Raw genomic sequence first — 24,861 nt, 5'->3', positions numbered from 1 at the left:
TAGGAGATCAAATCAAACCTCTAGACGTATTCGTTTACCTGATGTTATTGTAACTGTACTGAAGCTGTGCATTCACCATCACCCAGAACTCGGGTGTCCCTGTCGAAGGGGCAGAGAGACTTCCTAGCGCTTGCTGGAGGAGGCAGAGCTGCTCCTGGCCAGCTGGCAAGTTACTGCAGTCCGTAGTTATGGAGGTGCAAAAGATGCATCCTTTCTGCTGTGCAGAGATTTTTCGTAGTTGCGAATAAAGTCGTGTCAGCGGGAATGGCAAATAACGGGCTATTTTTAGGGAAATTCTTTTTATTGCTTGCTTAAGCATATATACGAATCCCGATGAATCAGACCTTCAGGCAACCAGCAAGCTAATGTTCTGTCAGAACAATTAAGTAAATTCCATAAAATATCCCCATAATCAAGCTAGCTCAAACTCATTAAAGATTTCTTTTTTTCAAAGAAGAATGACTTAATTTGAGAACAGGGCAATAAACTGAGAGAAGGGCATAAAGTGTCTTTCAGGCTTAACTTTGTACTGCGTGTCGTTATCTTTTCCTGCAGCTCCTTGAAACGCAGTCAGTACTAAGAGGACTTCTGATGTTTAAATTTTGGTTAAATGAAAGCCAAATAATGTTTCATACAACCTTTCCCATATAATTTTGATAGCTTCCTGACTGATTGCTGCCTCTTTTTCATCTGTCTTGCACAGTAATAAGCTGTTGACCTAAGCATTATTTAAATATGGATGGCAAGTAATATTTTTTGCCAATAGCCGGCTCTTATTTACAGCCCCAGGCCTCGTGACAAGCTGGAAACTGCATAGGAAAAACAATAAATCTGTAGCTGTTCCACAAAAATATTTTTTGCCACTGGGCTTTGTCATAGCGTTCATTACAGTTTTCCTGTCATAATTTTCTTCTGGGGGGGGGGGGGGGAAGAGGAGTGAAGATTGATAGGTGTGTACACCCAATATTGATGTCTTTATCAAAAACACGCAGCCCATGAAAATTTCATAGTTCATTTGCATCCGACTGAAATGTGCCTGGATCCAGCCTTCTCCCACGGGAAGGATGTTTCCACCTTCTTACCAAAGGCCACATGGAAGCAATGAAAGCTGATGCTTTGGGTGAACCTGATCAGCGGGGGGCTACAAAACAGCTTTTGTCTCAACAATGTGTAAAATGCACAGAGCAAATTAAATTTGTTTACACAGCGACTGTTTTCTGGAAAGCTTCGTGCCTTGTGTGGTAAATTGTAGAGGGAAACTTGGCATTTCAGCTGGGTTGTTGACCAGCCCTGAAGGGGGTGGGAATAATGAGAACATTAAATGTGCATAATTTATGATACCCCCTAATTGTCACTGCAAATTGCATTCCAGAAAAGCAATTCAGCAGCTTGGTGCTAGTTTTATCAGAGACGAGCCAGGTTTGCTGAGTTGGTTCATCTGGGCCTCGTATTTTCAGCACAAATCCTGTCACAGGTCTAACGTAGCATAGCCTCCTTCCTTTGTAAATGGGACTTGAGATAAAACAGTAGCCGAAGGTCGCGTGCGGTGCTCAGGTGATGTGTGTCTCCTGGTCTGACTTCACATTGCTCCCGTGCAGGTACAGCTGTATTTTGCCTGCTTGCCGGAGGAAAAGGTCCCTTACGTGAACAGCCCTGGAGAGAAGCACAGAATTAAACAGCTCCTCTATCAGCTGCCACCCCACGACAACGAGGTAACTGGGGAGCCTGGGGGTGCACGGTCGGGGTTTAGGTCTCTCTCACCTCCTCTGTGTGAATTACCTACCTGCATGTTTATTACAAGCCTAAAACGTGGCTTGTGCTGGCATCTGACCTGTGCGCCAGCCCGGCGCGTACACTGAACCCATTGTCTAGCTCTTCGTTTCGCTGCTGTGCACATAAGAGCTGTCTGGAAGGACACTGCCTTTTCTTGTCAGGAAGGTTGGTGTCACTGCAATAAACTTAACACAAGTTGGTTTTATAGTGTTTGCAGCCACCCAGCAATTACCAGGCACCTACAAATTCCTGGGATTTCATTGTAGCACACAAAAAGGATGCTTTGTGATAGTAAAAGGTTTGCATCTCAGATACGCAGTGTAATTTGGAGTAGAAGTGGAAATAACAAACAAACTCTTTGTAAGAAAAGGGGGCGGGGGTGTCAGTGCTTAAGATCTTGCGTACTGCAATATTTAGTTGCAGGCACTTTACCATAAATCTAAAGGACAGTGTTATGGACACACCTCAGTTAGGCTCCTTCCGTTATTTTAAGACAGCAGCAGGTTTTGGTTTGGCTTTTTAAAATGTTATTCTTTGTCTGAACAACGTTTTAGTTTGCAAAATCTCTCTCTATACGAGGCTTGTATTGTGCCATATTAACTAAATATTAAGGTTGTAGAGAAGACTAGCTAGAGAAGTTTAACGATGATTGCCAGCATGCCTGAAAAAATTCTTGCATGTTATGTGCTTGCTCATTGCGATGTTATTTTAAAAGCCCAGTATCTAAAGAAAGTTCTTCTGTGTTTTCACTGGAAGGTGAGATACTGCCAGTCTTTAAGCGAAGAAGAAAAGAAGGAGCTGCAGATGTTCAGTTCTCAGCGCAAAAAGGAGGCGCTTGGCCGAGGCACTATTAAACTCCTCTCGAGGGCAGTGATGCATGCAGTTTGTGAACAGGTAACGCTACTGGTGTCGCAAGCCAAGCAGCGGTCTCACTAATATCTATCTCAATATTAAATGTAGGCTTATTTCTGCCTATGCCTGAACATACATATATAAATAAATAAGATATAAATATATATAAATAGGATATTTGTGAAACTGCATATGAATAGAAAGAAGGTAGTGCTTGCTTAAGCAAAACAACCTTTAATACTAGCAATGAGCTGAATCTTTGACGTATTTGCTACTGTTGTTGACTCATACTAAAATAAAGACAAATGAAAAACAGGCATATGTTTCAAAACATTATTAATTATAAACTTGTATTCACAAAAGTTTTGTTGATGCACAGAATTGTCTAGTCCAAGATTGAAAATATATGTTTTTCCCTTCATGTCAAAATTTTGGAATAAAGCCTTCATGTTGGGTTTGGTGTTTTAATTTAGTTTAAATGCCAGAAGCTAGTTGTCTGTGATACGAAGTACGTCTGCTTTCTGTTTTTGTTCCTAGTGTGGTACAAAAGTAAATGGCGGTGAAGTTGCAGTTTTTGCCTCGAGAGCTGGCCCCGGTGTGTGCTGGCATCCATCGTGTTTTGTATGCTTCACGTGTAATGAGCTTCTCGTTGACCTTATCTACTTCTACCAAGATGGAAAAATTCACTGCGGCAGACACCACGCTGAACTTCTTAAGCCTCGATGTTCAGCCTGTGATGAGGTAAAATTTGCATTTTACAGTCAAACCACCACCCGTCATTGTTCAGCTAACAAACTGCATCGCTTGCTTGGGCAATTACTGAAGGCAGATGCATTCCTGCAAGCAGTAAGGACTGTGGTGCATAGATGTGTTTGAAAGCTGAGGGGTGTTCCATTTCTTGTCAGAGCGGCAATACGACAAGCAATGTGATCGAATTTAGAAAACATGTACCTGTTTGTATTTAGAATTGAAACTTGTAGATTGAATTAGAACAAGAATCTGTACAAATATTCCAAAGTATCATCATAACAGCAGCAGCTTTGTTAAGTTCTTACATTCTTTTTTTGTTGTTTTTTTTTCTTTAAGAAGTAATTTTTTCTTCTTTCTTTGCTGTTTAAGAAAAGATCAGAATGCCACAGTTGTTTTAGGCAATTGTTGTTTTATCTTTGTACTTAAAAGCCAGCTAAACAAAAAATTAACGTGTTCACTGCACAAATAGGATATTTTGTTTGTTCTTAGTCCCAAGGAGAGGTTTTGTCCACTTAACTAAGAGTTCACTTTTGTCTCTGAAAAGATCATTTTTGCTGATGAGTGCACAGAAGCTGAGGGTCGCCACTGGCACATGAAACACTTCTGCTGCCTCGAGTGCGAGACGATCCTGGGAGGCCAGAGGTACATCATGAAGGACGGGCGACCGTTCTGCTGTAACTGTTTTGAATCTCTTTACGCGGAATACTGTGAGACCTGCGGGGAGCACATTGGTAAGTGTGTCCTTTTTCAGTATTAAACTTACATATTAAGGGAAAGACAAATTATGGGGAAAAAAAAATCACACTCCAGAAGTGTGGATTCTGCCAGTAGCTTTTGAGAGAACCCAAAGCATTGCTTTTTCTCCCTTTCCAGGTGTTGACCATGCCCAGATGACCTACGATGGACAGCACTGGCATGCTACGGAGACTTGCTTTTCTTGTGCTCAGTGCAAGACCTCTTTGCTTGGCTGCCCTTTCCTTCCGAAGCAAGGGCAGATCTACTGCTCAAAAACCTGCAGCTTGGGTGAGGACGTTCACGCCTCCGACTCTTCGGATTCCGCGTTTCAGTCTGCTCGATCAAGAGACTCCAGGAGGAGCATTCGCATGGGCAAGAGCAGCCGCTCAGCTGATCAGTGCCGCCAGTCTCTCCTCCTGTCGCCAGCCCTCAATTACAAGTTTCCTGGTCTGTCAGGCAACGCCGATGATACTCTTTCCCGCAAGCTGGATGACTTAAGCCTTTCAAGGGAAGAGGCAGGCTTTGTTAACGAAGACTTCTGGAAAGGAAGAGTAGAGCAAGAAATGCCTGAGGACCCTGAAGAATGGGCTGAACACGAAGACTACATGACTCAGCTGCTTCTGAAGTTTGGTGATAAAAGCCTCTTCCAGCAACCTGCTGAGGTAGACATTAGATCAAGCGAACACTGGATTTCTGACAGCATTGTCAAGAGCAAGTTGGACTTGAAAAAAAATAACCCAAGCCTAGCAAGTAAGAAGTATCAATCAGACATGTACTGGGCCCAGTCCCAGGACGGCCTGGGTGACTCCGCGTATGGCAGCCATCCGGGCCCTGCCAGCAGCAGGAAGATCCAGGAGCTAGACATGGAGCATGGGGCGTCGGGATACAAACACGACCAAACACCGTGGTACGGAGGTTCGCTGGAATGTTTGTCTGATCTGAAACAGCAAGAACAAAGCGTTCGAGACTCGATGGATTCTTTGGCTTTGTCCAACATAACAGGTAACGGGGGGAAATTGCATGGCTTTGATGGAGAGGTCAACCAAAGCATGGATGCTGTAGTACTTTGAACTAAGACTGTTCATATTTGTGATTCTTTTAAAAAGCTTTCACAGCAGGAGGTGCATGATATGCTTGATGTACTTTTATCAAGCACATAATTCTTCCATGAGATAAACGTATGCTATTTAAATTTTCCATTCCTTTTGAATTCTTTGCTTGTAACAACAACAAAAAACACAACAAAAAAAAAGCACAACAAAACATAATGTTAAACAGAGTAAGAACAATCTTGAACTGTGCATTTGTTACATACAAACTACAACTTCAAGCAAATTCTGTACCTTAAGTACAAGAAGTTGCATTCTACACTAGGATCATATTAAAGATAATCCACAAAACACTGTAGATAGTTTCCTGATTTCCTTGTAAAAATATGTAGAAAATCTGAAAGGATGGCAGCCTTCTTAGCCTTAGGAAATGAGGTTTATGAGATTATCTTTCTCTGTTGACTAAAGAGAAACTGATAATCCACTTTTGTGAACCTCCTTGTCAAACGTGATTGAAATTAGCTGAAAGGATAAAAGTCAGAGATGCAAGTGCATCTGTGTTGTGTGTTAACCTCCCATTCCTATTCCCTACCCCACAAAAAAACAAAACAACAAAAAAGCAGAGAATTAGCTAAGAGAGACACATTTTAAAAGTTGTCCTATCTATCTTCTCCATTCCTTTCCTTCTAGCACGCATTATTCTAGCTCCTTCGATAGCTCAGAAGCGGCCATGTGCTGCATTGCCCACGCGGTAAAGCAGGAACTGATGAGGGGAGCTTGGTTCAGGGGGTATGAGGGGAGGAGGAACCAGAAGTACTGCACCTGGGAGGGTCATAGGGCAGATGAAACCCTTGTTCTGGGAATGAACGGCCATTTGACACAAACCTGAAGTAAACCAGGCCAGCTTACTGTTGACATTTTGAGAGGAAAGATCCTTCTTTGAGAGGAAGTGATCCTGGCTTTCCTGTAGCAACAGCTGGAATATTGAACTTAGCAATACCAGAAGCACAGAATATTTTAGCTTTAAAAATGGCAAGCATGGATCGTAATTTAAAGTAATTCTTTTCTTAGTGGCTTAGCTTTATGTATGTGTGTTTTAGCTGTTTAAATATTTTAAATTAATTAAACTTTTTGCATTCTAATGTTAGCTACTTCTTAAATGTTTGAAGTAAAAAACAAAGCTATTGTTGTTATGTGAAGCTAGTCCTTCTGGTAATGGTTCCAAAGAGCAGAAATGGAGTGGTTGAGGCTGGCAGGCCCTGAGGAGCCCACCTGCCCCAGCCCCTGCCCAAGCAGGGACACCCAGAGCAGGCTGCCCAGGGCCACGTCCAGGGGGCTTTGGGAGATCCCCAAGGAGGGGACCCCACAGCCTCTCTGTGCCAGTGCTCAGGCACCTCCCAGCACAGAAGTGCTGCCTGGTGCTCACGGGGAGCCTCCTGTGCTCCAGTTTGTGCCCACTGCCTAACACTTCAAGGTCTGCTTTCATGAAAACGAATGTTTTTAACGTTTCATTGCAGTACCTCTCTCTCTTCAATGCACCTCTAATTCTTTTTCCTCCTTTCTCAACTCCCACCCCAGGGGCTTCAATGGATGGCGAAGGCAAGCCACGGACATCTCTCTATTCTTTGCAAACTTTCCAAGAACTGGAGGTAGAGGACTGTGAGAAGATGAGCAACATGGGAACTCTGAATTCTTCCATGCTCCACCGGAGCACAGAGTCCTTGAAGAGTCTGAGCTCAGAGTTGTGCCAGGAAAAAGCGTTACCAGAGGAGAAGCCAGTGCATATGCCTGTACTGAGAAGATCTAAATCCCAGTCTAGACCACAGCAAGTGAAGTTTTCAGATGATGTTATTGATAATGGCAGTTACGAGAATGTTGAAATTCGACAACCTCCAATGAGTGAAAGGACTCGTAGGCGTGTTTACCATTTCGAAGAGCGTGGAAATCGGCCTTCTCACCATCGCAGAAGAAGTAGGAAATCTCGTTCAGATAACGCACTTAATTTGGCCACAGAAAGAAGATGCTCTCCAAAAGAGAGATTTCGTTATTACTCTCCTCAGGATCATGAAAAATTTATTCAAAACAAAAGCTCGCGTGAGTTTCGGGCATATATTCAAAACGCGGAGCTGTATAGCCAGTATGCCCATACGAGTTCTGATTATGCACTGCGGAATCAGGTGGTTGATAAATTTTTTGGATTATATGGTGACGAAGATGACTCCTGGTGTTCGACTTCATCCTCATCATCTGATTCTGAAGAGGAAGGGTATTTCCTGGGACAGCCAATTCCCCAGCCACGCTCGCTGAGATATCCATACTATACAGACGACCTTTCTAGTCCAACTACTGCGTTATCTAGTTCTCAGTTTGGACAAAGGACAACCAAATCAAAGAAGAAGAGGGGACACAAAGGGAAAAACTGCATCATTTCGTAATTTAACAGTTGGGAAGACCAGTCAACTCTCTATCTACAGTTGGAACCACATCTTTTTATATTAATAATTGTACTTAAGCAAGTTGCTGAGGTTCTTAACGCTTTGCCAGTGTAAATGATAACTGTACCAGAGTTTACATTGTAAAAGTAACATTCAGAAATGTCACTATGCCAAACGATGACCTGTTCAGATATTGCTAGGTTTACATACGTTTCAGCTGTCAAGGTACTGTTATTGCAGTTCTTGATACAGACTTTTTGTAGACATTTATTTTATGCTCTCTATTCACCTATGTTCAGTTATCTGAGAGAGGGGAGTCAGCGAAGATCAATAAATAAAACTGTCAGTCTTGTACTGTAACTATACCCACACAGGGTGATCCTCAACTCTTTCTTCTTCTCTCTAATGAAAAGGTGACTCTATGCTGTGTCCTTTCTTCACTGATAAAATTGATTCTCTTCCTTGAAGTTTCCCTACAAAAACTGGAAGTTTTTTTTTTTTTAAATTTGGGAAAATGCTGCTTTTCCAGAGTCCACTATTAAGGAGGCAAAAATCAGAATGTGGGAGCTGAAATGCTTGAGGCCTTGATATATCTTAAAGCAGCACTAAACGGTTTACACACTTAAATTTCACGTTTTTCCTTCTATTTTTTATTTTTTTGAAATAACTCCATCCTGTGTAAGTTGTTTTTTGTGCCTGTTTAAAGGAAGGTATTAATTCAGCTTTTGGAATTGGACCTGACTGCCAGTGAGTACAATGAGTAGCGATGGTTTTTATGTCATTTCCTCCACTCCACTGCATTGAAAGAGAAAGGTACAAATGCTGGAATCCTTTGCTCGGGCACGTAACCCCATTTAAGTCAATGAATCTACTTACATAACAAATACTTTCGTAAGGGCTTAAAGGATTAGGCTCCAGAATTGTGTCTTTTCAAATGTATTATCCAGGTTTTAAAATGTATTAGTTGCAATTCTAAATCAAAAAAAAATGATATTTATAACGTAGTATTTCATAGGCTTAAATGTATTCATAATTTAACAGTGCAAATACGAATGTACATATTGTACAGTTAAAATTTTAAAAGCTGAATATTTTTATATCCCTGAATTTGAAGAAGTTTGTTACAATATCAAACTAGATTTGTTAGGGGTTTAACAGCAGCATTACGGATGAAATATTGCTTGTATTTTAGTCAGGGGGGTTAAAAATATTGAAAGATGTTTAGTGCAGAACAGCTTAATTTTGTCTACTAGGTATTGAAAGCTCTGTATGCATGGTGGGGCTATGTAAATACTCTTTAAACTATGGCCCTCTTAATCTTGCAAGTGTTATTTATGGGTCAAGCAAAATGTAAACTATATAAATGTAAAAATCACACAAGCCTGGAATATATCAGTACAACAAATATGCAACTCCTGTGGATGTGGATTTCTTTCTTATTCTTCCCCACCTCTCCCCAAAACCGTTCCTCATGTTCACCTACAGCAAGACAGAGAGATGTGAGGTGGTTCTAGAAGGCAAGGGGGCCTAGCACATGATCGAGTTGCCTTGAACTCAGATGGCGAGAAGGAGGTATTTCAAATTAAAATAAGCTTCTATCAGTGTTTTAAGTGATTCTGCCCTTTAGGGCAGAATGTTTTTACTGGAATTAATGCGGACATCTGCCTCTTGAAATAGTAAATGCTAAAACCATAGGGTTCATCATCTGAACAACGGTAACTGATGAAGTAACAGGTACTTCTTACAAGTTAAAAAAAAAAAAAAAAAGCCTGACCAAATGAACTGTTTGTCATTTCTGAGGACATAACTTTTTGAAATAAGAAGTAGCCAGACCTAAGGGACGGAAGATAGATGGGTAGTGCTCACACCAAATAAAAGGAAGCTACTGCTAAGGCCAAGTCAAAATAGCAGTTACTGGCTGATATTTTCAGGGTAAAATAAGCAAAAGATCCTTTACTCCCAGAGGTGGTATTCACCATATAAGTCACTTTTCTAGTACAAACAAGTCTTGTGTACATGAAAGCTGATCAAAGCAATATCATGCGGCATGGGCCAATGGGCGGCGTGTGGGCTGCTTCCAGCTGGCAGGCTGCCCTGGTGGCTTAGGCAGTATTTGCTTTCCTAGCAGCTAAAGGCCTGTTGTGCTTAACAGTCCAACAGCCAGACTGCGAGGACTTAGAAGGCTTGAGAAGAGAAACTGCCTTGTTAATGCTTTGCCCAGGATACTCGAACAGCGACTGGGACTTTCCGTTCGTAACGACACTTCCAAGTACAGGGAGCCAGGACTCTGAAAGGACGTGCTCTGCTGCTACTGCTGGGGCCGTTCTGGAGCAAGTGCCTCATGCAGATACGTCCCCACCACTCCTCCTTCCGATCCCACACCATCTAAGGATGCAGCACATGCTCTCTCCCAAAGTGCAAAGGCTTATGGAGTGTTAGATGGTAAACATTTTTCCACAGATTGTTGAATAGTTGTTTAAAAAAAAACCAAAAAGTTAACGAGCAGCAATCACAGCCCTAGTACTCTTTATAAGCTATATTCAGAGCATCAGCTTGCACAGTACCTCCTCTAAACCTCCAAATAAGTGAGTTGAAAGATGACTCTTCCCCTTACCCTTAGTAAAACAAACAAGCAAACCAAGGATAACTTTGGACTAAAGGTTTCATTACTGGAGCAGGGGAAACGCTCCTCTCGCAAAGGCTCCTGGTACTTTAAAATGAGTGATGTAACTAATGACACTTCACCCCTTCCCACCACTCTTTTTTTTTTTTTATTATTATTATTTTTCATCTAGAAGCTTTGGAAGTGGATAGAGGCCTTTTCTTGGGCTCAGCTTTACTCAAAAAAAGATGTAGAGGCACATTTGTCTGTACAAGAGAGAGTACGTGTGTGGGGAGCGGGGTGAAATAAACCTTTGTTTGTATTATGCAGTGCTGCTCTTTTGCTAAACAAACAGCAGCGATTCTTTCCAGCCCAAGGCAAGAGCTGTGAACTCTTCTCCCTCGTGAGCAAACCTCGTCAGGGACGGGAAGGTTGCACAGCACGGTGCCCAGGGCAGCAGTGCTCCCCCGTGATTACCTTCCCCTGGGTGAGCAACTTCAGAGCTCGTTCAGCCCTCTCTGCTTTAAGGCACAAAGCTCTCCCTTGCCTCTCCTAGGCTGCAGGACCACAAGTAATTAGGAATATTAGAAACATTTAGAAAGCTGTGTTTTGCTGAGGAATGGAACATTGAGAGACATTCCTGGCAGGCAAAGAATAACAGGTGCTTGCACCCACGCTTAATGAAACGGGTTTGCTTTCTGTAATTCCATCCACTTGAAATATTACTCACTAAGTTGAAGATGGCTATACAACTTTTTAGGTTTTTCAGCTTAACATAAAAGATTTCTATTTCATTATTTTTAAACGCTTCTTTTAAACGTTTCTAATCCATTCTTCCAGCTTAATAAAAGAAAAGGGTATGGGCTATAGCGTCTGCTACTTGCACTAGACACCGGTACAGTTGCCAAAACTAAGTTCTGCTTTGTGTTACTAGAAGGGGTGCGATATTCCAAGTGGAGCTTACACCTTCATGATGGATGGTGAGAAATGCTAGGGCCATACATTACCCTCATCCCCACCAAAAGAGGAAATCCTGCACAAAAAGCACGGTCACAAGGAAGCAGTTCTTCTAATACGTGGGGGGCATTAACTCCTTTTCTATCTGTAGTGATGCATTGCTGATCTTCACCCTAACAGCTTAAGTTGTCACCCAAAGCTGCCAGCTCACCACTGAGATGGTGTTATCTGCTGAGGCTGGAGCAATGTCCACACTTCATTCCTTCCATTTTCCTCTGCCCCTTTTATTCTTTAAAGGGCATCTGCACACTGATGGCTGCTAGGAGCATGTTTTGTTTTCAGCAGCTCCTAATGTGACAAAGAAAAATTCCTCCAGCACAGCATCTGGTTCCTTCCACCAGTGGTTTTCCTGCCCCTTTCCAGCAGCCTCGCTGAGGCTGTACACAAGACCAAGGACAACTTTTACACTGCTATAAAATCAAACTCAAAGTATACGTTCCTACCGGAAGCAAGAGTAAAAGCCATGTATCTTGCTCAAGTTAAGTGGCGTAACCTTTTACTTACATCAACATAAAGCGTACATCACAAAAGGGTAGACATGAGCATTCAACATAATGACAAGTATTAAACGGGAAAAACAGTTACTCATCACTAACGAATGTGAATTAAACCTTTCATAGAAATAGCATTTATAAAAAAAAATCAAGAGTCTCCTTAGTTTATGAGTTAAATTTAATCCATTAAAAAAATAATATGCTAAGGACAACCTAAATAACTTACTGACCTATCAGCTAATCACAAAAACACAGGACTATTGGGGGCTTAGGTGTCACTTTATAGAAAAGCACTCAAAAAATCAGACACTTTTAGAAACCTGACTAAATTTCACTAGGAGAACAAAGGAAACTCCTAACACAATGTACAATAACAACAAACTTTTTAAATCAAAAATATATTGATCATGATTTCAGTATTTTTTTTCTTTAGTGTTTCCACCCCAAAGCAGAAACCGCGGTGTAACACCCTGAAGACTGACCTGTCCACAGGCAAGCAGCAAAGCCCTGACGGTTACATTCCTGTCTCAGAAACTGAATGTAAATTTGCCTGTGGTTTCACGACTGCTCCTGGCAAGCCAGGCTGTTGCCAAAAGGGGTGGGTCAGGTCTAGCTACTGTGCCACAACAAGTTGCCTTTCTTCCCCCTCTGCCACCTCCAATTAGCATCCAGTAGGCTTGGTGAGCCTTCTCCACTGGCTGCACAGCCCACACAACCCAGCTCCCAATGAGGTAAGCTGCAGGTCGTCCCCTTTGAGCAAGGTGAACTCTTCAGAAACCCAACAAAAGCCAATTGCAAAACCACACCCACCTGACATTAAAACTAATCAGGCATCTCAGGAATCTGATGTAATATATATATATTTAACGCACCGTATCAAGATTTGCATGTGTAAGATGCTGTGATATGTACAACACCTTGCACACGCAAAATCCTTGCCATTTTGTCTACTTTCTTGCAAAGCATTCCTCTGAAACCTTAGAAGCTACTTGATAAGGGTCTGAATTCGGTGACTTTTTCATTTAATACCATGCACTTCAGAAACAGTGAGCTTTAGTCGCTTGTCCTGTTACAGAGTTTCAAGTTTCTAAATACAAATGTATACAAAACACTGGTGTTTACCTCTTCGTGATTATGATTCAAGTTCTCCCTTTCCCCGAACATTCATAAAAAAACAGTATCTCATTAAATGAACACAAATCAACAGTCAGCATACCAACAATGAATCCTAAATTATGTTTCACCTCTAAAAAGTCATCACAGAGCACTTGCAGCCTCTTGACTCTAACTCAACAATTTTTCCCCAGCTACAAGTAACTATCAGGTCAAAAATGGCTGCAGACATTACCCAGGATCATTTGGGTTTGAAACGATGATCAATTTGGGGCCTATTTAGGGTTCAACTTCACATTATACCTAATCTGAAGCAACTTGGAGTTACTACATAAAGAGACAGTCCGTGCCCCACCTTGCCACCCCAAATTCCTGCCCCTTCTTGTTGATTACAGAGACTCATAATTGTTAAAACTGATGCACAAAAAAGTGGTGAGAAGGCATAAAGGAGAAAAGGGCAAAAGAGGAGACCTTGCCTTGCTCAGTGTCTGCCTGCAGTTACACTCTGTAAGGTATAGTCAGAAAAAAAAAAGAAAAAAGAAAACAGAAAACATTTAATTGCAAATACTAACAGAAAAATTGAATTAATTCTACATAATACTGCTTACTAGTAATGGCTCGTGATACGGAAAACACCAAAATATAAAAGGCATTTGCAGAACCTGCAAGTAGAACAAAAATACATCACTTCTTGCATCAAGCAGGCAGAGTTTCTCTGGCAGCCAAAGACCAGGAACAACCCCTGGTGCAATTTTACAGAATGAATTTGAAGTTCAAAATTAAACTATAATAAATAACTTAAATCATAGCTGTGAGCAATTTTGCAAGTCTTCCCTTCCTATTGTATATATGAAACCAGGACACATTTCTGCGTAAGTTGAGGAACGAAGAACTGCTTCATATTATTTTAATAAAAAATGTTGTTTTGTAGTTACACTTACAAACATCAAAACAGCAGTGTACATACGTGAGACTGAACAGTTTTTCCTCGGTAACTGTGTAAAGGTTTCAAAAATAGTTTGTCACTTTATGGCGTTTTTGAAAAGAACATCCTTTTCAAAGGAATTTACGTCAACAAGTACAGGTAGGAAGAATACAACTGTGGAGACCGCGCTGCACAAGGTACAGCCGTCTTAGATGGTAAGAAGAAGCACGGGCCTTGGGTTGAAATCTCCAGCTGGAACTCCTCTTTCCCCGCAAAAAGCAGATTTATGTATTACAGCCTACGAAACGCAGAGATCTAAAATTGTATTTCCGTCCTTAGTAGGGGCCATCTTTGAAAGATTCTGATAATTCCTGGTTGGCGGCATCATACTGGGCAATGAAATGTTTGAGTTCTTCAATGCATCGCTCACCTATCTCGTGCAGATTCTGCCGCAGAGCAAACTGAATGGACTTCTCTAACGATGGATCTTTATCGATTAACATCTTCACTACCATGCCAAAGGTTTCACAGTCTTGTCTGTAGACCTAGGAAGAACACATTTTAGAAAACAATTAAACATGAGACACTGTACGTTAGCAAACCAACAGCCTTCATTGAGTTAGGAGCTACCGCAGAGCCAAAACCAAACAAAGAATATTGGATTAACTGAGTTTCAGCTGTAAGAGATACCTGCCTTTTCCTCTCTTCTGACTGGCTTTAATACAAATACAACTAGTTCAGAACTATCTGAATACAAGAAATAACTCTTATTGGAAGAAATGCCAGAAAACGAGAGCAAGTTTCTCTTACAGCAGTATTTAATAAACAATGGCAGAATAAGGTGCAAATGCTAAAACAGATTCTGTAAAATGATATGTAAAATGAATTTAACTGTGGCATGCCTAGCAATCTCAAACTCTGTACAATAGTAACTTAGCTTGCAATCCTTCATAATTCTTTAAGTACAAGTCACGTTTAAACATTTTCACCAAATTACGTTTGTTTGTTGGATATCATTTTCTCACAGTCCTTGACAATCATAACTTTAAATAGTTTGACTGCACTGGTGATTCAACTGTTAAGGATAAAAGAAACCTTGGTAGGAGTCTTCCAATTTTTTTTTTTTTCCGAATTCCAGCTGGGGTTGGCTATTAATCTAAACACCACCAAAAAAGGAACATGTCAAAGCCTTCCAACTGCTGGAGGCAGTTTGTTTTCATACCATTTTGCTTTCTTTAACCAATTTCCTTTTAAAAGATACCATGGATTTCTGAATGAAGACAAGTCAGTTGTATATCTGTACATTTTTTGGAGGAAAAAACTAAGGTTTTAATATTTCTCAAAGTATGCCTATCTTTTAATATCGTTAGAACTTTTGTCAGATATGTGACCCTTTCTACCCACATTTATCTACATTGTGGACACAAATGATACAACTGTATATGCACATTTCCCTAAATTTATTTAAAAAAAGGAAAAAGAGAGAGGATAAAAAAACACCCAACCAAATCCCTCCAACCACCACACTATTTTTTTTTTTCAAATTGACTAGTCATTGGCAGCCCAGGCATATTCATGTCAGACAAGCAGGAAAAATACAGACATTCTTCACACAGATTCTATTTACTACTCTCAGAAACGCAATGATTTAACATAACACAATTAATAAAGATTGTTGTCAGATGTTTGATAGTATATTCTATGATTCAATAATAGTTCAAAACCAGACCCATTTTTCAAACACTGGTTAGCAAATAAAGGAAAACCTTTTAGGAGAAACTCATTTTAAGTGATATTGTGAAGTCAAAAAGACAAGTGCAATCCAAAACGAATTGGAGCAAAACGTCTTAAATGAGGGAACAGTGGGAAAAGGTTTTTTTTTTTAGAGACTGGGTCTGTTTCCTGCTTCGTATGCTTCGGTCTCTGTTAGCAAAACATCAGTAAGGAACAAAGCCTCTTGCAAAGATCATTTTCTACAGCAAGTGAAATATGGTGCTTGCTAAGAGAAACTCAAAACAGAGCAAATTTTAGTTTTTTTTTCTGACTCCTTTCAAGGAAAAAGCTCAGGGAGAATTGCTGTGCAATTAGCCATATGACAGACAGATGGTATTGCATTTTGGGTAACTCAGGCTTTTCAAGCACTTGTAGCAGGCTTGCTAACACCTTCACAGAATGATTTTTGAAAGCTTTTATTTTTTTTTGTCCCCAGTGCCATTATATTTTTGGGGAAATGGTTCAAAAAGGTGGTTTGGGTTGTTGTTTTTGTTTTTCTTATTGCACGTCTATTTGTCCTATTTTACCATCTTTCAATGTTCAGACCAAGGATGTGTGAATGGCCTTCCACAGGTAAACTGACCCGGTAACGGGCAGTCTTCACAGCACGCTGTGCAACACCAACACAAGTGGAAACCCAACAGTAAGAGAGGGCACAGGCGCGTTGCCCTCTTACACTGCAAGGCACCCCGAGGTACAGCTGAAGGAAGCGCTGTACTTTTAGCTGGTCTTCAAATGAATGGCAAACAGTGCTGTTTGATATTTCTCTCACCCTTCCCAAAGAAACAACCCAGATGAAATTCTCTGACCATGAGCACACAGATTTGCTCAGCCTGTGCACGTTTTCCTTCTACAGTTCCCCAGCAGAGGCCTGGAAGAAGAACCAAGAGGGCCACCATCATCGTCGTCATGTCTGGAGGCAGAGAAGTCGCTTTGCTGACACGCCGATGTGGAAAGCAAACACCTTCATACCGCAGATGAATGTCTTCAGCACTTTGTAACAAAAGCCTTTAAGAAATGGAATACCTAGCATGGGGGAAGAGGGCAGGAGGTGGAGCAGGAAGGCAATTCTAGCAACAGAAAACAAAGGAAACAGCTCAGCTCCTGTAACAACGCTTGAGTCATTTTCCCTCAACGAGCTTTCTACCCCAGTTGCTAATTCTGATCCTCCTGGTGCAATCTGCCTCCTCCTCAACTGTGCTAATAAACCTATTTATATAGCCGCAATGTAAATTGCATCACTGAAATGATCCCTTTTAAAATTACTTCCCTCCAATTAATGTGATTCAGTGATTCAATTCTAAAAACAGATGCATCAGCACCACGGAAGGAGCTGTGAAGCACAGTTGTGAAGTGGAAATAACTTCATAAACCAGTTTGTTTCTGAAGCCAGTGCATGAAAACCAACTCTCAGGGAGACATTACCATGCTTTGCAGAAGGGAGTTGAGACTATCCATTACAAGAATATCGACTCCAGAAGAATATTAATTACAGCTTAATGACACCATCAACTATTCCAAAAAACTGTGAAAGTACTCAGAGCTCTTGAAGAAGAAGGTGGTGGCCTTGCATATTAAAATCCATCTTCTCCATAGAAGATAAGAAGGCTATTTCTGGGAAATAAGCTGAGAAATGATGCTTGAGGAAGAAAGGAAACCGCAGAACAGACAAAAAAAAAAAAGCTTTCTGTTAGAGAAGAATACTGTAAGAACTTGTGACCCATAAGGTTTCAAAATACCTATATCTGTAGAATTCCAGCTGATGCTGATTTTGAGTTCAGAGCACAGGACATTCATCTGTAAGCATCTGGCACTGAAACCTGAAAGTGATTCCATGTGTGGGGAAAGAAGAAATAGCATTTGTATATTGAAAAACAAGAAAGGGAATGATACCAACGACATGATTATTCTGTCTGATATATATGTCAGGTAATCCTGAAAACAGCTAAAGGCATAGGGTGATCATTTACCCAGGCCATAGCCTGCTTTTCTTCTCTGACCTAAGCTACAGCACCAGCATAATGGAAAGAATGTGCATCACTCCAGCAAGCAGATTAGGGAGGAGTAGAAACAGCTGTTCTATTCCTAAATATATAGATGTACTTTATACATATATCATATACACACGCACAAATCATATATATATTAATCTTGATTTACCTACGAAGGAAAAGTATACAAACTGAATTCAAGTTCTCTGAAAAGTTTTCCAAAGTCAGCAAAACGGGGTACCCATGAGCTCTGAGGATCACAAATACGCTTACTTTGTATTACTCTCATGGTATTTTAACATCTTTTCATTCTTACACGATAATAGCCTAGAAGCTCCAGCTGAGATCAGCTCTTCACTGTGCTAGTCTCTGCGAAAGCACCTGGGCTTTGTCTAAACGCAAATCCAAAAAGGTGTGATGCACCTACAACGTTAGCAAACATTTCATATATTTGAGAAATCTAACCCCAAGGTTAATCAAGTTAATCAAAGGTAATCAAGGCGATGTTGCCAGGAAAAACAAGGAAGTTAAAATGGAGATATTCACAAACCTTATTTCAGGCTGTGGTGGTTTCTGCAGCTCGGCTCTACAGCCGGTGCAAAGAAAAGCTTTTTGATTTCTCAAGGTAATTCCACACAGCTAGAACTACGGCTTCTGCTCCAAGCAGCTGTCCTGCTTTCAGCTTAGATACAGTTATTAGTCTTCTTCCCAGCAGCTGGCATGGTGCTGTGTTTTAGGTTCGGGATGAGAATAACGCTGATAAGACACCGATGTGTTAGTTGCAGGGCTTACACAGAGCCAAGGCCTTTCCAGCTTCTCGTGCTGCCCTGCCACCGAGCAGGCTGGGGGTGCACAAGGAGCTGGGAGGGGACAGAACCAGCACAGATAACCAGGACTGGCCAAAGGGATGTTCCATACCATTACGGCATCGTGCTGAACAATAAATGAGGGAGTTGGCTGGTGGGGGCTGCCACTGCTCAGGGACAGGGTGGGCACTGGTCAGCAGGTGGTGAGCAATTGCATTGCGCATCACTTGCTTTGTATATTCTTTTACCATTATTGTTATGTTTCCCTTCCTCTTCTGCCCTATTAAACTGTCTTCATCTCAGCCCCTGAGCTTCACCTTTCTCCGATTCTCCCCCCCCATCCCATGGAGAGGGAGCGTGCAAACGGCTGTGTGGTGCCCAGCTGCCTGCTGGGGCAAACCACAACAGCAGCCCTTGAGGAAGAGGGAGACAAAAGCAGTTCCCTGACTGTTGGAAAGCCCTCGGGAAGGCTGGTGCCACCAGGCTACAAGTCAGCCTGCGTCTCCTGTGGCCCCAGTTGTTAGGAAGCACAGCTGAGAAGCAAAGGGGAGATGAAAATTGTCCCTGTGTCAGAAAGGATTCATCTGAGCCTTCTTCTCTCGTTTCTCAGAGACCCGGTCCAACAAACATGCTTTACATAAAAGGTGGACGTGGTTTTGAATGAATGACACTGGCACTTTTTTGGGGGGGGTGGGGAACATTTTTGGCTTTATGAATACATAAAAAACACTGTACTGAATGTGAACCAATGAGACACTTGGGGATGCAAGGCTCGAGCAGCTTCGTGCAAGACACGGACAAATTCACCTCAATACCAAAGAGGGTACTTCTGCTCTCGGACACGAGCACGACATCAGGCACAGCGATGACCACATCCACTGAGTGGCTGTGATGACTTAGCAAGCAAAACTGATGCCCGTGATTTAATCTACCACGTCCAGCTCCTTGCCCTTTTTCATCACACTCTTTCCTGCCTTCCTGAGCGTTCCTGTCGTTCCCTGCATTTACAGGTTCATCCACCTCCCTCCCCCCCTGCAGCGTTCCTTCCTCACAGCACCAGGACACAACCGTGGGCTCCCCGAGCAGCCCCTGCATACCCGCAGCCCACCAGCAGTGCTCGGGCTCACCGTCAGAGGTGGCTCTTCTCAGCTCCTCACCCAGAAGGCCAAAGACCCTCGAGGCTCAGTTCAGATGGGGAAAGAGTTAGGGCTGTGGCTCAGAAACCACCTTAAACAGCCTGCAACCCTTAGATACTAACTCGCCCTTGAGAGGATCCGACATGCCCAGCAATCAGAGCCCCGTATCTGTGAATCATCCGAGTCTTCATTTTATATATTATCTTTCAGAAGACAGAAGCTTTTCAGTTACTAAGGAGACATTTCCCACAAGTATCAAATGCCCCGTGCGAGGAGAGAGGCAACGGGCTCGCCGACGGCTATGTGATTTCCGACAAAGGCACCGCTCGGACTCGCAGAGCACAAGGCTGAGCGCCATACCACATCCCCTCCAGACAGCCCGTTAACGAAGGAGCAAACTGCTTGAAATCCCTCTCGCTTCGTGAAGCCCCAGGGCTCCTCTGCAGAGGTAACAGTTTTTGTTCCCCCGGCTAAACCACGATCGCTAGGTTGGTATAGCCCTCTGGTGGCGCGAGCCAGCTTCTTATTTCCTGGCCTCAGCAGCCCGACAAGAAGGCTGACAAAGCACCCCTCTGTTCGCACAGCCACGTCCACGGCAGGTTTCCCCAGCACGGGCAGACTGACTGCGAGCTGTGTGAAGGGATTTGTAACGTGCACCTAGCTCTAAGGTGACTGCGTACGCAATGAAATGTTAGGTTCTAACTGTGCTCGTACACGTACCAGCAAACCGGGAAGCTGGTATTCATCCAGTGACCTCAATGTTGCTGGTAACAACGCATTTTCCTCGCCACAGACATCTTCTGAAAGCAATTACCTCTTCCCCAAACCACTTCTCTTTAATTTACTCACTATCTTAGATTTTTCTCAAGCATGCAAATTAGCCTTTATTAAACTACCCGAAGTGTACTCTCCTCGAGTACAATAAGCTAATGCTCTGCTGAAGGAGCACAAAGACATTTTCACCCCTGCAGAGGCACTGTAATTGTACTGTCACGTTCATGAGCACAACACAAACTTATTGCTGCACGGTGCCAACAATGCTCACGACTGCCATCAAACCATTGCAGACAACTCTCGTGATCGAGATATTTAAAATTGGTTTTCAAGCAAGACGAACTGTTTTTCATCAGTACAAAAAGCTAAATTGAAGCACAACAACTTTAATACTTGGTTACAATATAGGCATACAACTTTTAATTATAACATATCAACAAGTCTATTCTATTCCTTTTTTACACACGCACTAACGATTTTGCCTTGAATCTACGTAATAATTTTTGTACCCTCTAATCAATGTGTTTTTAGGCCAATCAGTTATTCACTGAAATGCAAATTGGGGGAAACAAGTTATTTAATCCACTATAAAATAATGAACAATCTCATGTTAATTTGCTACTTACTGGAGATATGGAAAATATTCAAGTTATTTGCACTTTAATGCAGTTCTGCCTCCCTTCCCATTGAAAGTTTCAAACGCCTGGTTTAATAGATTTAATCTGCTTCCAGAAAGAAATGTTAAAACATTTTTTTGGCATTTAAATACCTGACTGGAAGGTCTGCCAGAAGCCCCTCACGTGGAAAAGATGCTGACACAGCCATCATTTTAAAAGTATGAATTCAGATCTGGACTCTGCTTTGCCCCCCCAGGACTGGGGCTGCCGAGAAGCTGGGGGCACGTGAGCCCTGCTCTGAGCCCCAGAGGAGGCAGTCGCTGCTCCCCAGCACCGACCAAGGTGTTTGGCTGATCAACGGTGTCCTGCTTCCAGGACCCAGCACCTCCTGATGTATTTTTTTTTTTTTTTAATCTGTTCCTCTGATTAATCTGGCAAAAGAAAATGCAGCCTGAAACAACACCACCGCAAGGCTTCCCACTCCACTTTACATTAGGATTTTCTTATGGAGAGAGATGAAAAGTCCCCTATAAAATTGTGTGCCAGGGGCGGGGAGTTGTTTCTGTGTCTGTAACAACCCTCTGCTGAGTTTACACACATTTTCAGGCTGAAATCCCTGAGCAGCTGCCTTGGGCCCTGAGACACAACTCTGGTCTCTTCCGTGCTGTGTAATTCACTGGGAAGAAAACATGCAGGCCAAGTTAGTTATCTCAATGAAACCATTATCCCCAATTTAAGCTCAAGCCATCATCTGGATTCTCCTTTGCTTCAAAGCACGCCCCTGGTGACACCTCTGCAGTGACAGCGAAGTCATGGGGCTTGCAAAGGGTGGAGCATGCTGTAGCTCAGGAGAAGCGTATTGCTGGCTTATCAAAGCCACGCAGCCTTGCCCAGCCACCATCCTTGTGCATGTAATTAAAAAAAAACAACAAACAAAAGTCTTAAGCACGTCAGCCTCATCCTCCTATGCCTTCTGTTGTGCAGGATTCTGCCTCTGAGCAGAAATGCTTCTAGGCACCACCTCTTAGAGGAGCACCATTGCTCCAAACTCTTTTCTTCCTCCTTTCACTGCCCAAACAAAAAATTACACGGCCTTGTGCATTTACTCAACGCTTGTAAAGGAATCCCCAGACAGAACGTGCAGCTTCTGGGTGACACCTGAGCAGAGCCAAAACCAACAAAACACAGAAAGCAATTAAAAAGATGAGTCCACACCAATCGTAGCCAGCGCTTACAGCTCCAGTTACACAACGAGGACAAATCTGTAGGCTGGGGCTATGTCGTTCTGCACAAGCATAGCAAAGGCTAATTGTGTTGATACCATTCAGAAACCTGCTCGTAAGAATTATGGGACTGTCTCAACTCTCCCTGAAGTCAAAGCGAAGGGGGAAAGCATATCATCACACACACAACAGTCAGCACACGGCAAGATAAACCTTAACCTGCTCCAACCTGTATTTCCTGGCCTTTACATTAATATCTGGGGAAGTTCAGCCGCAGACCTTTATTTATGAAAGCTTACATTCTCTAAACACTTCCCCATCACTCTAAAATTATTACAAACAAGTTTTCAATAAGGAGTAAGAGGTTTACTTAAAATATATTGCTAGGAAATCCATATATTTACTTTAATAATTTTTAATACTACAGTGTGGAGGACTTTAAGTGAACGCTTAAATGAGCAAGAATTGATATATAACAAAAATGTGCATAACGATACACTTCATTTAGTTTTACATTTTGGCAAAGCAAGTGCATTATTGCTTCTTCCAGAAACGTCTTGCTCAGCCGAGCAAAAGCAGCTCCCATGTGGGAGAGCAAGAACGATTATGTTACATGGTTTTACTGGAGATAATTCTTTACTAAACCAATCGGACCACATAATAACAGCATTCTAACACCAGCTACAGGCCCTCCGAGACTGGTTTGTGTGTGGCCTAGATTTCATAGGCTCCTTTACAACAGATGTGTTGGACGAGGGTAGTGTTACTTCATGTATTAAGCGGTGTGCTCTCGAGGTAAAACAGCAGTATATGAGGTTAAGTTTTGCCTCACATATTCTTCTCCCAGAAAGCGTGTGCCCACAGCCAGCAGATTATAAATCTGAATTCAAATAGTCCATAGCAACTACAATTCATCACTTTCTAACCTTTACTAGAAGTGCTGATAATCTCTTGTAGGTGTACCAATTATACCTCTTCAGCTCGCGTACTCGGATTTCCACTTTCATGTTTAAGAACGTCCAGCTACAAAAAATGTGCAGGTAAACCCAAAAATTCTCCCAAAAAGCAGTCATTTATATATCTATTAATTTCCTTTTTTTCCCCTCTAATGATCCCAAAGTCTAGAAATTACATTTTCATGGGACCATAAACTAAACAGAAATCCTAAAAACTCTTCTCTCTGAAGGACACTAAAAAATCCCATTACTTGAAATGCACGAGTTCAGGATTAAACAGGAAATAATCAGCTTTATGCCAAAGGAAGGACCTCACCCTGCAACTTTTTATTTATAAAATACAGAATTGATGGAAAGCTATTTCCTAAATTTGCTCCATGGTAAACTTATTGCTCGATCCAAAACAGGAAGGGCGAAGTTTATCTACAGAAGACTCTGTTTGTCTGTGTTAATTCTCTTGCTAAAAATGCTTTAATAGCTTTCAGTCATGTCCGCTGACCATAAAGGAAAGCTATAACTCATTTAAGGTTCATCAGAAGGGGCTGCATATTAATGGCACTAATTACAACAGAAACCACTCTCATCATAAAAACACACAACCTTTTTCATACAGAAGGTACAGTAGGTTTAAAATCCACATATACAGACTGTGTCACAGTCAAAACCAGCGATGGAGCATGAATTTTTAGTAAAAAGTGCCTTGAGGTGAACGAATTTTTCCTCAACAGAAGTTTTCATGCTTTCAACTTCATCAAATACCCTCAGCTACCAGTATTCTCAGATGCAACAGGCAGGATTAAAATGGCTTGTTTTTGGCAGTGGTCAAGAACATGGATCACCTATAATTTCTTCAATGGCACAATGTAAGTGAGCAGCTAGAAAAAGAAAATAATAAAAATGACTTTTTTTTAAATTAAGAACAACTAGCAGATCAGTTGTATGATTAACTGGCTACTGCCCCGTTACTGTAAGCTCAAAGCTAGTGGAACCATGAGTTTAAGAACCAGCCTTAAACGAGAAGGCTGTCTCACCATCACTGCCTGAGAGCAACCTTTTTATTTTATTTTTTAAATGGTTAAAAAATAAATCACTGAAGCAGGTTTAGTTATGCATGCCATAAGACCTTTTTTCTTTTAATTACATGCACAGCATAAAGAAAATACTACAGAAAATAAGTGAAGTACTGTATGTAATGGACAACTTCTTCAGAGAGGAAAAGCAACAGCTGCAAGAAGAAAAACAATTACTTAGATTACCAACATTTTATTACTTAGTTTATGTTAAACCTTAAGGTTTCTGAAAGTTTAGAATTACTTCACACGCTATATTAGCCTCACAAATCAGTTTTATTAGTGCCTCAATAATGGACCTACTTTTTTTTTTTTTTTTTAACATCCAAGTCATGGTCCTGTCTCTACCTCTAAGAAGTCACTCGTCATTTATTCAAGTGCTAATTTCAAATATAAAAATTAATAAAGGAAAAAGTAAATTAAGGCTGTGTTTTGGTTTTATTTATTTTTTCAAGACTCCCATAATTTTTCCCTAGTTTGTGGATGGTATCTTTTTCCATAGGCAGCTGTGACAGCTGAGGAGACTATTCCCCCTTTGCCACCTGTCACCATCCCCATGCCAGAAATCACCTCCTCACTGGTTTGTGAGCCAGCACTAAAGAAAGCTGCTCTTAAAATTAAGTTTTAGGCAAAATCAGCCTGATTAGGTCATACGTAGCACATCAGTTGGGCTGCAGGGAGGACTCACCTATTTTGGATGAGAGGGTGATGAGCAGCTATAGATGATGTCTAGAGAGGACATTTAGCCTTACGTTAGTAGGTTAAAAGCC

The 24,861-nt window shown here is 41.7% G+C and overlaps 2 protein-coding genes across 10 annotated transcripts in view; one reads left to right on the top strand and one right to left on the bottom strand.

Moving 5' to 3' along the window:
• PRICKLE1 (prickle planar cell polarity protein 1) overlaps window positions 1-9,006 on the top strand; it is a 65,298-nt gene extending 56,292 nt beyond the window's left edge. For all 6 annotated transcript variants that reach the window (XM_035544216.2, XM_035544218.2, XM_035544215.2 and 3 more), the window contains 6 exons: window positions 1,599-1,712; window positions 2,530-2,667; window positions 3,163-3,366; window positions 3,920-4,106; window positions 4,249-5,112; window positions 6,738-9,006. In XM_035544216.2, the coding sequence (XP_035400109.1) occupies window positions 1,599-1,712; window positions 2,530-2,667; window positions 3,163-3,366; window positions 3,920-4,106; window positions 4,249-5,112; window positions 6,738-7,594 (2,364 nt within the window). In that variant the 3' untranslated portion in view covers window positions 7,595-9,006. The remainder of the gene's footprint in view (window positions 1-1,598; window positions 1,713-2,529; window positions 2,668-3,162; window positions 3,367-3,919; window positions 4,107-4,248; window positions 5,113-6,737) is intronic.
• A 957-nt stretch (window positions 9,007-9,963) lies between these two features.
• Window positions 9,964-24,861, bottom strand: part of PPHLN1 (periphilin 1) — a 71,994-nt gene continuing 57,096 nt past the window's right edge. For all 4 annotated transcript variants that reach the window (XM_035544222.2, XM_035544224.2, XM_035544221.2 and 1 more), the window contains one exon: window positions 9,964-14,290. In XM_035544222.2, the coding sequence (XP_035400115.1) occupies window positions 14,081-14,290 (210 nt within the window). In that variant the 3' untranslated portion in view covers window positions 9,964-14,080. The remainder of the gene's footprint in view (window positions 14,291-24,861) is intronic.

This window comes from Cygnus atratus, chromosome 1, assembly GCF_013377495.2.
Source record: "Cygnus atratus isolate AKBS03 ecotype Queensland, Australia chromosome 1, CAtr_DNAZoo_HiC_assembly, whole genome shotgun sequence".
NCBI lineage: Eukaryota > Metazoa > Chordata > Aves > Anseriformes > Anatidae > Cygnus > Cygnus atratus.
The sequence above is the reverse complement of the archived record's forward strand: the minus strand, read 5'-3'. Positions and strand labels throughout refer to the sequence as shown.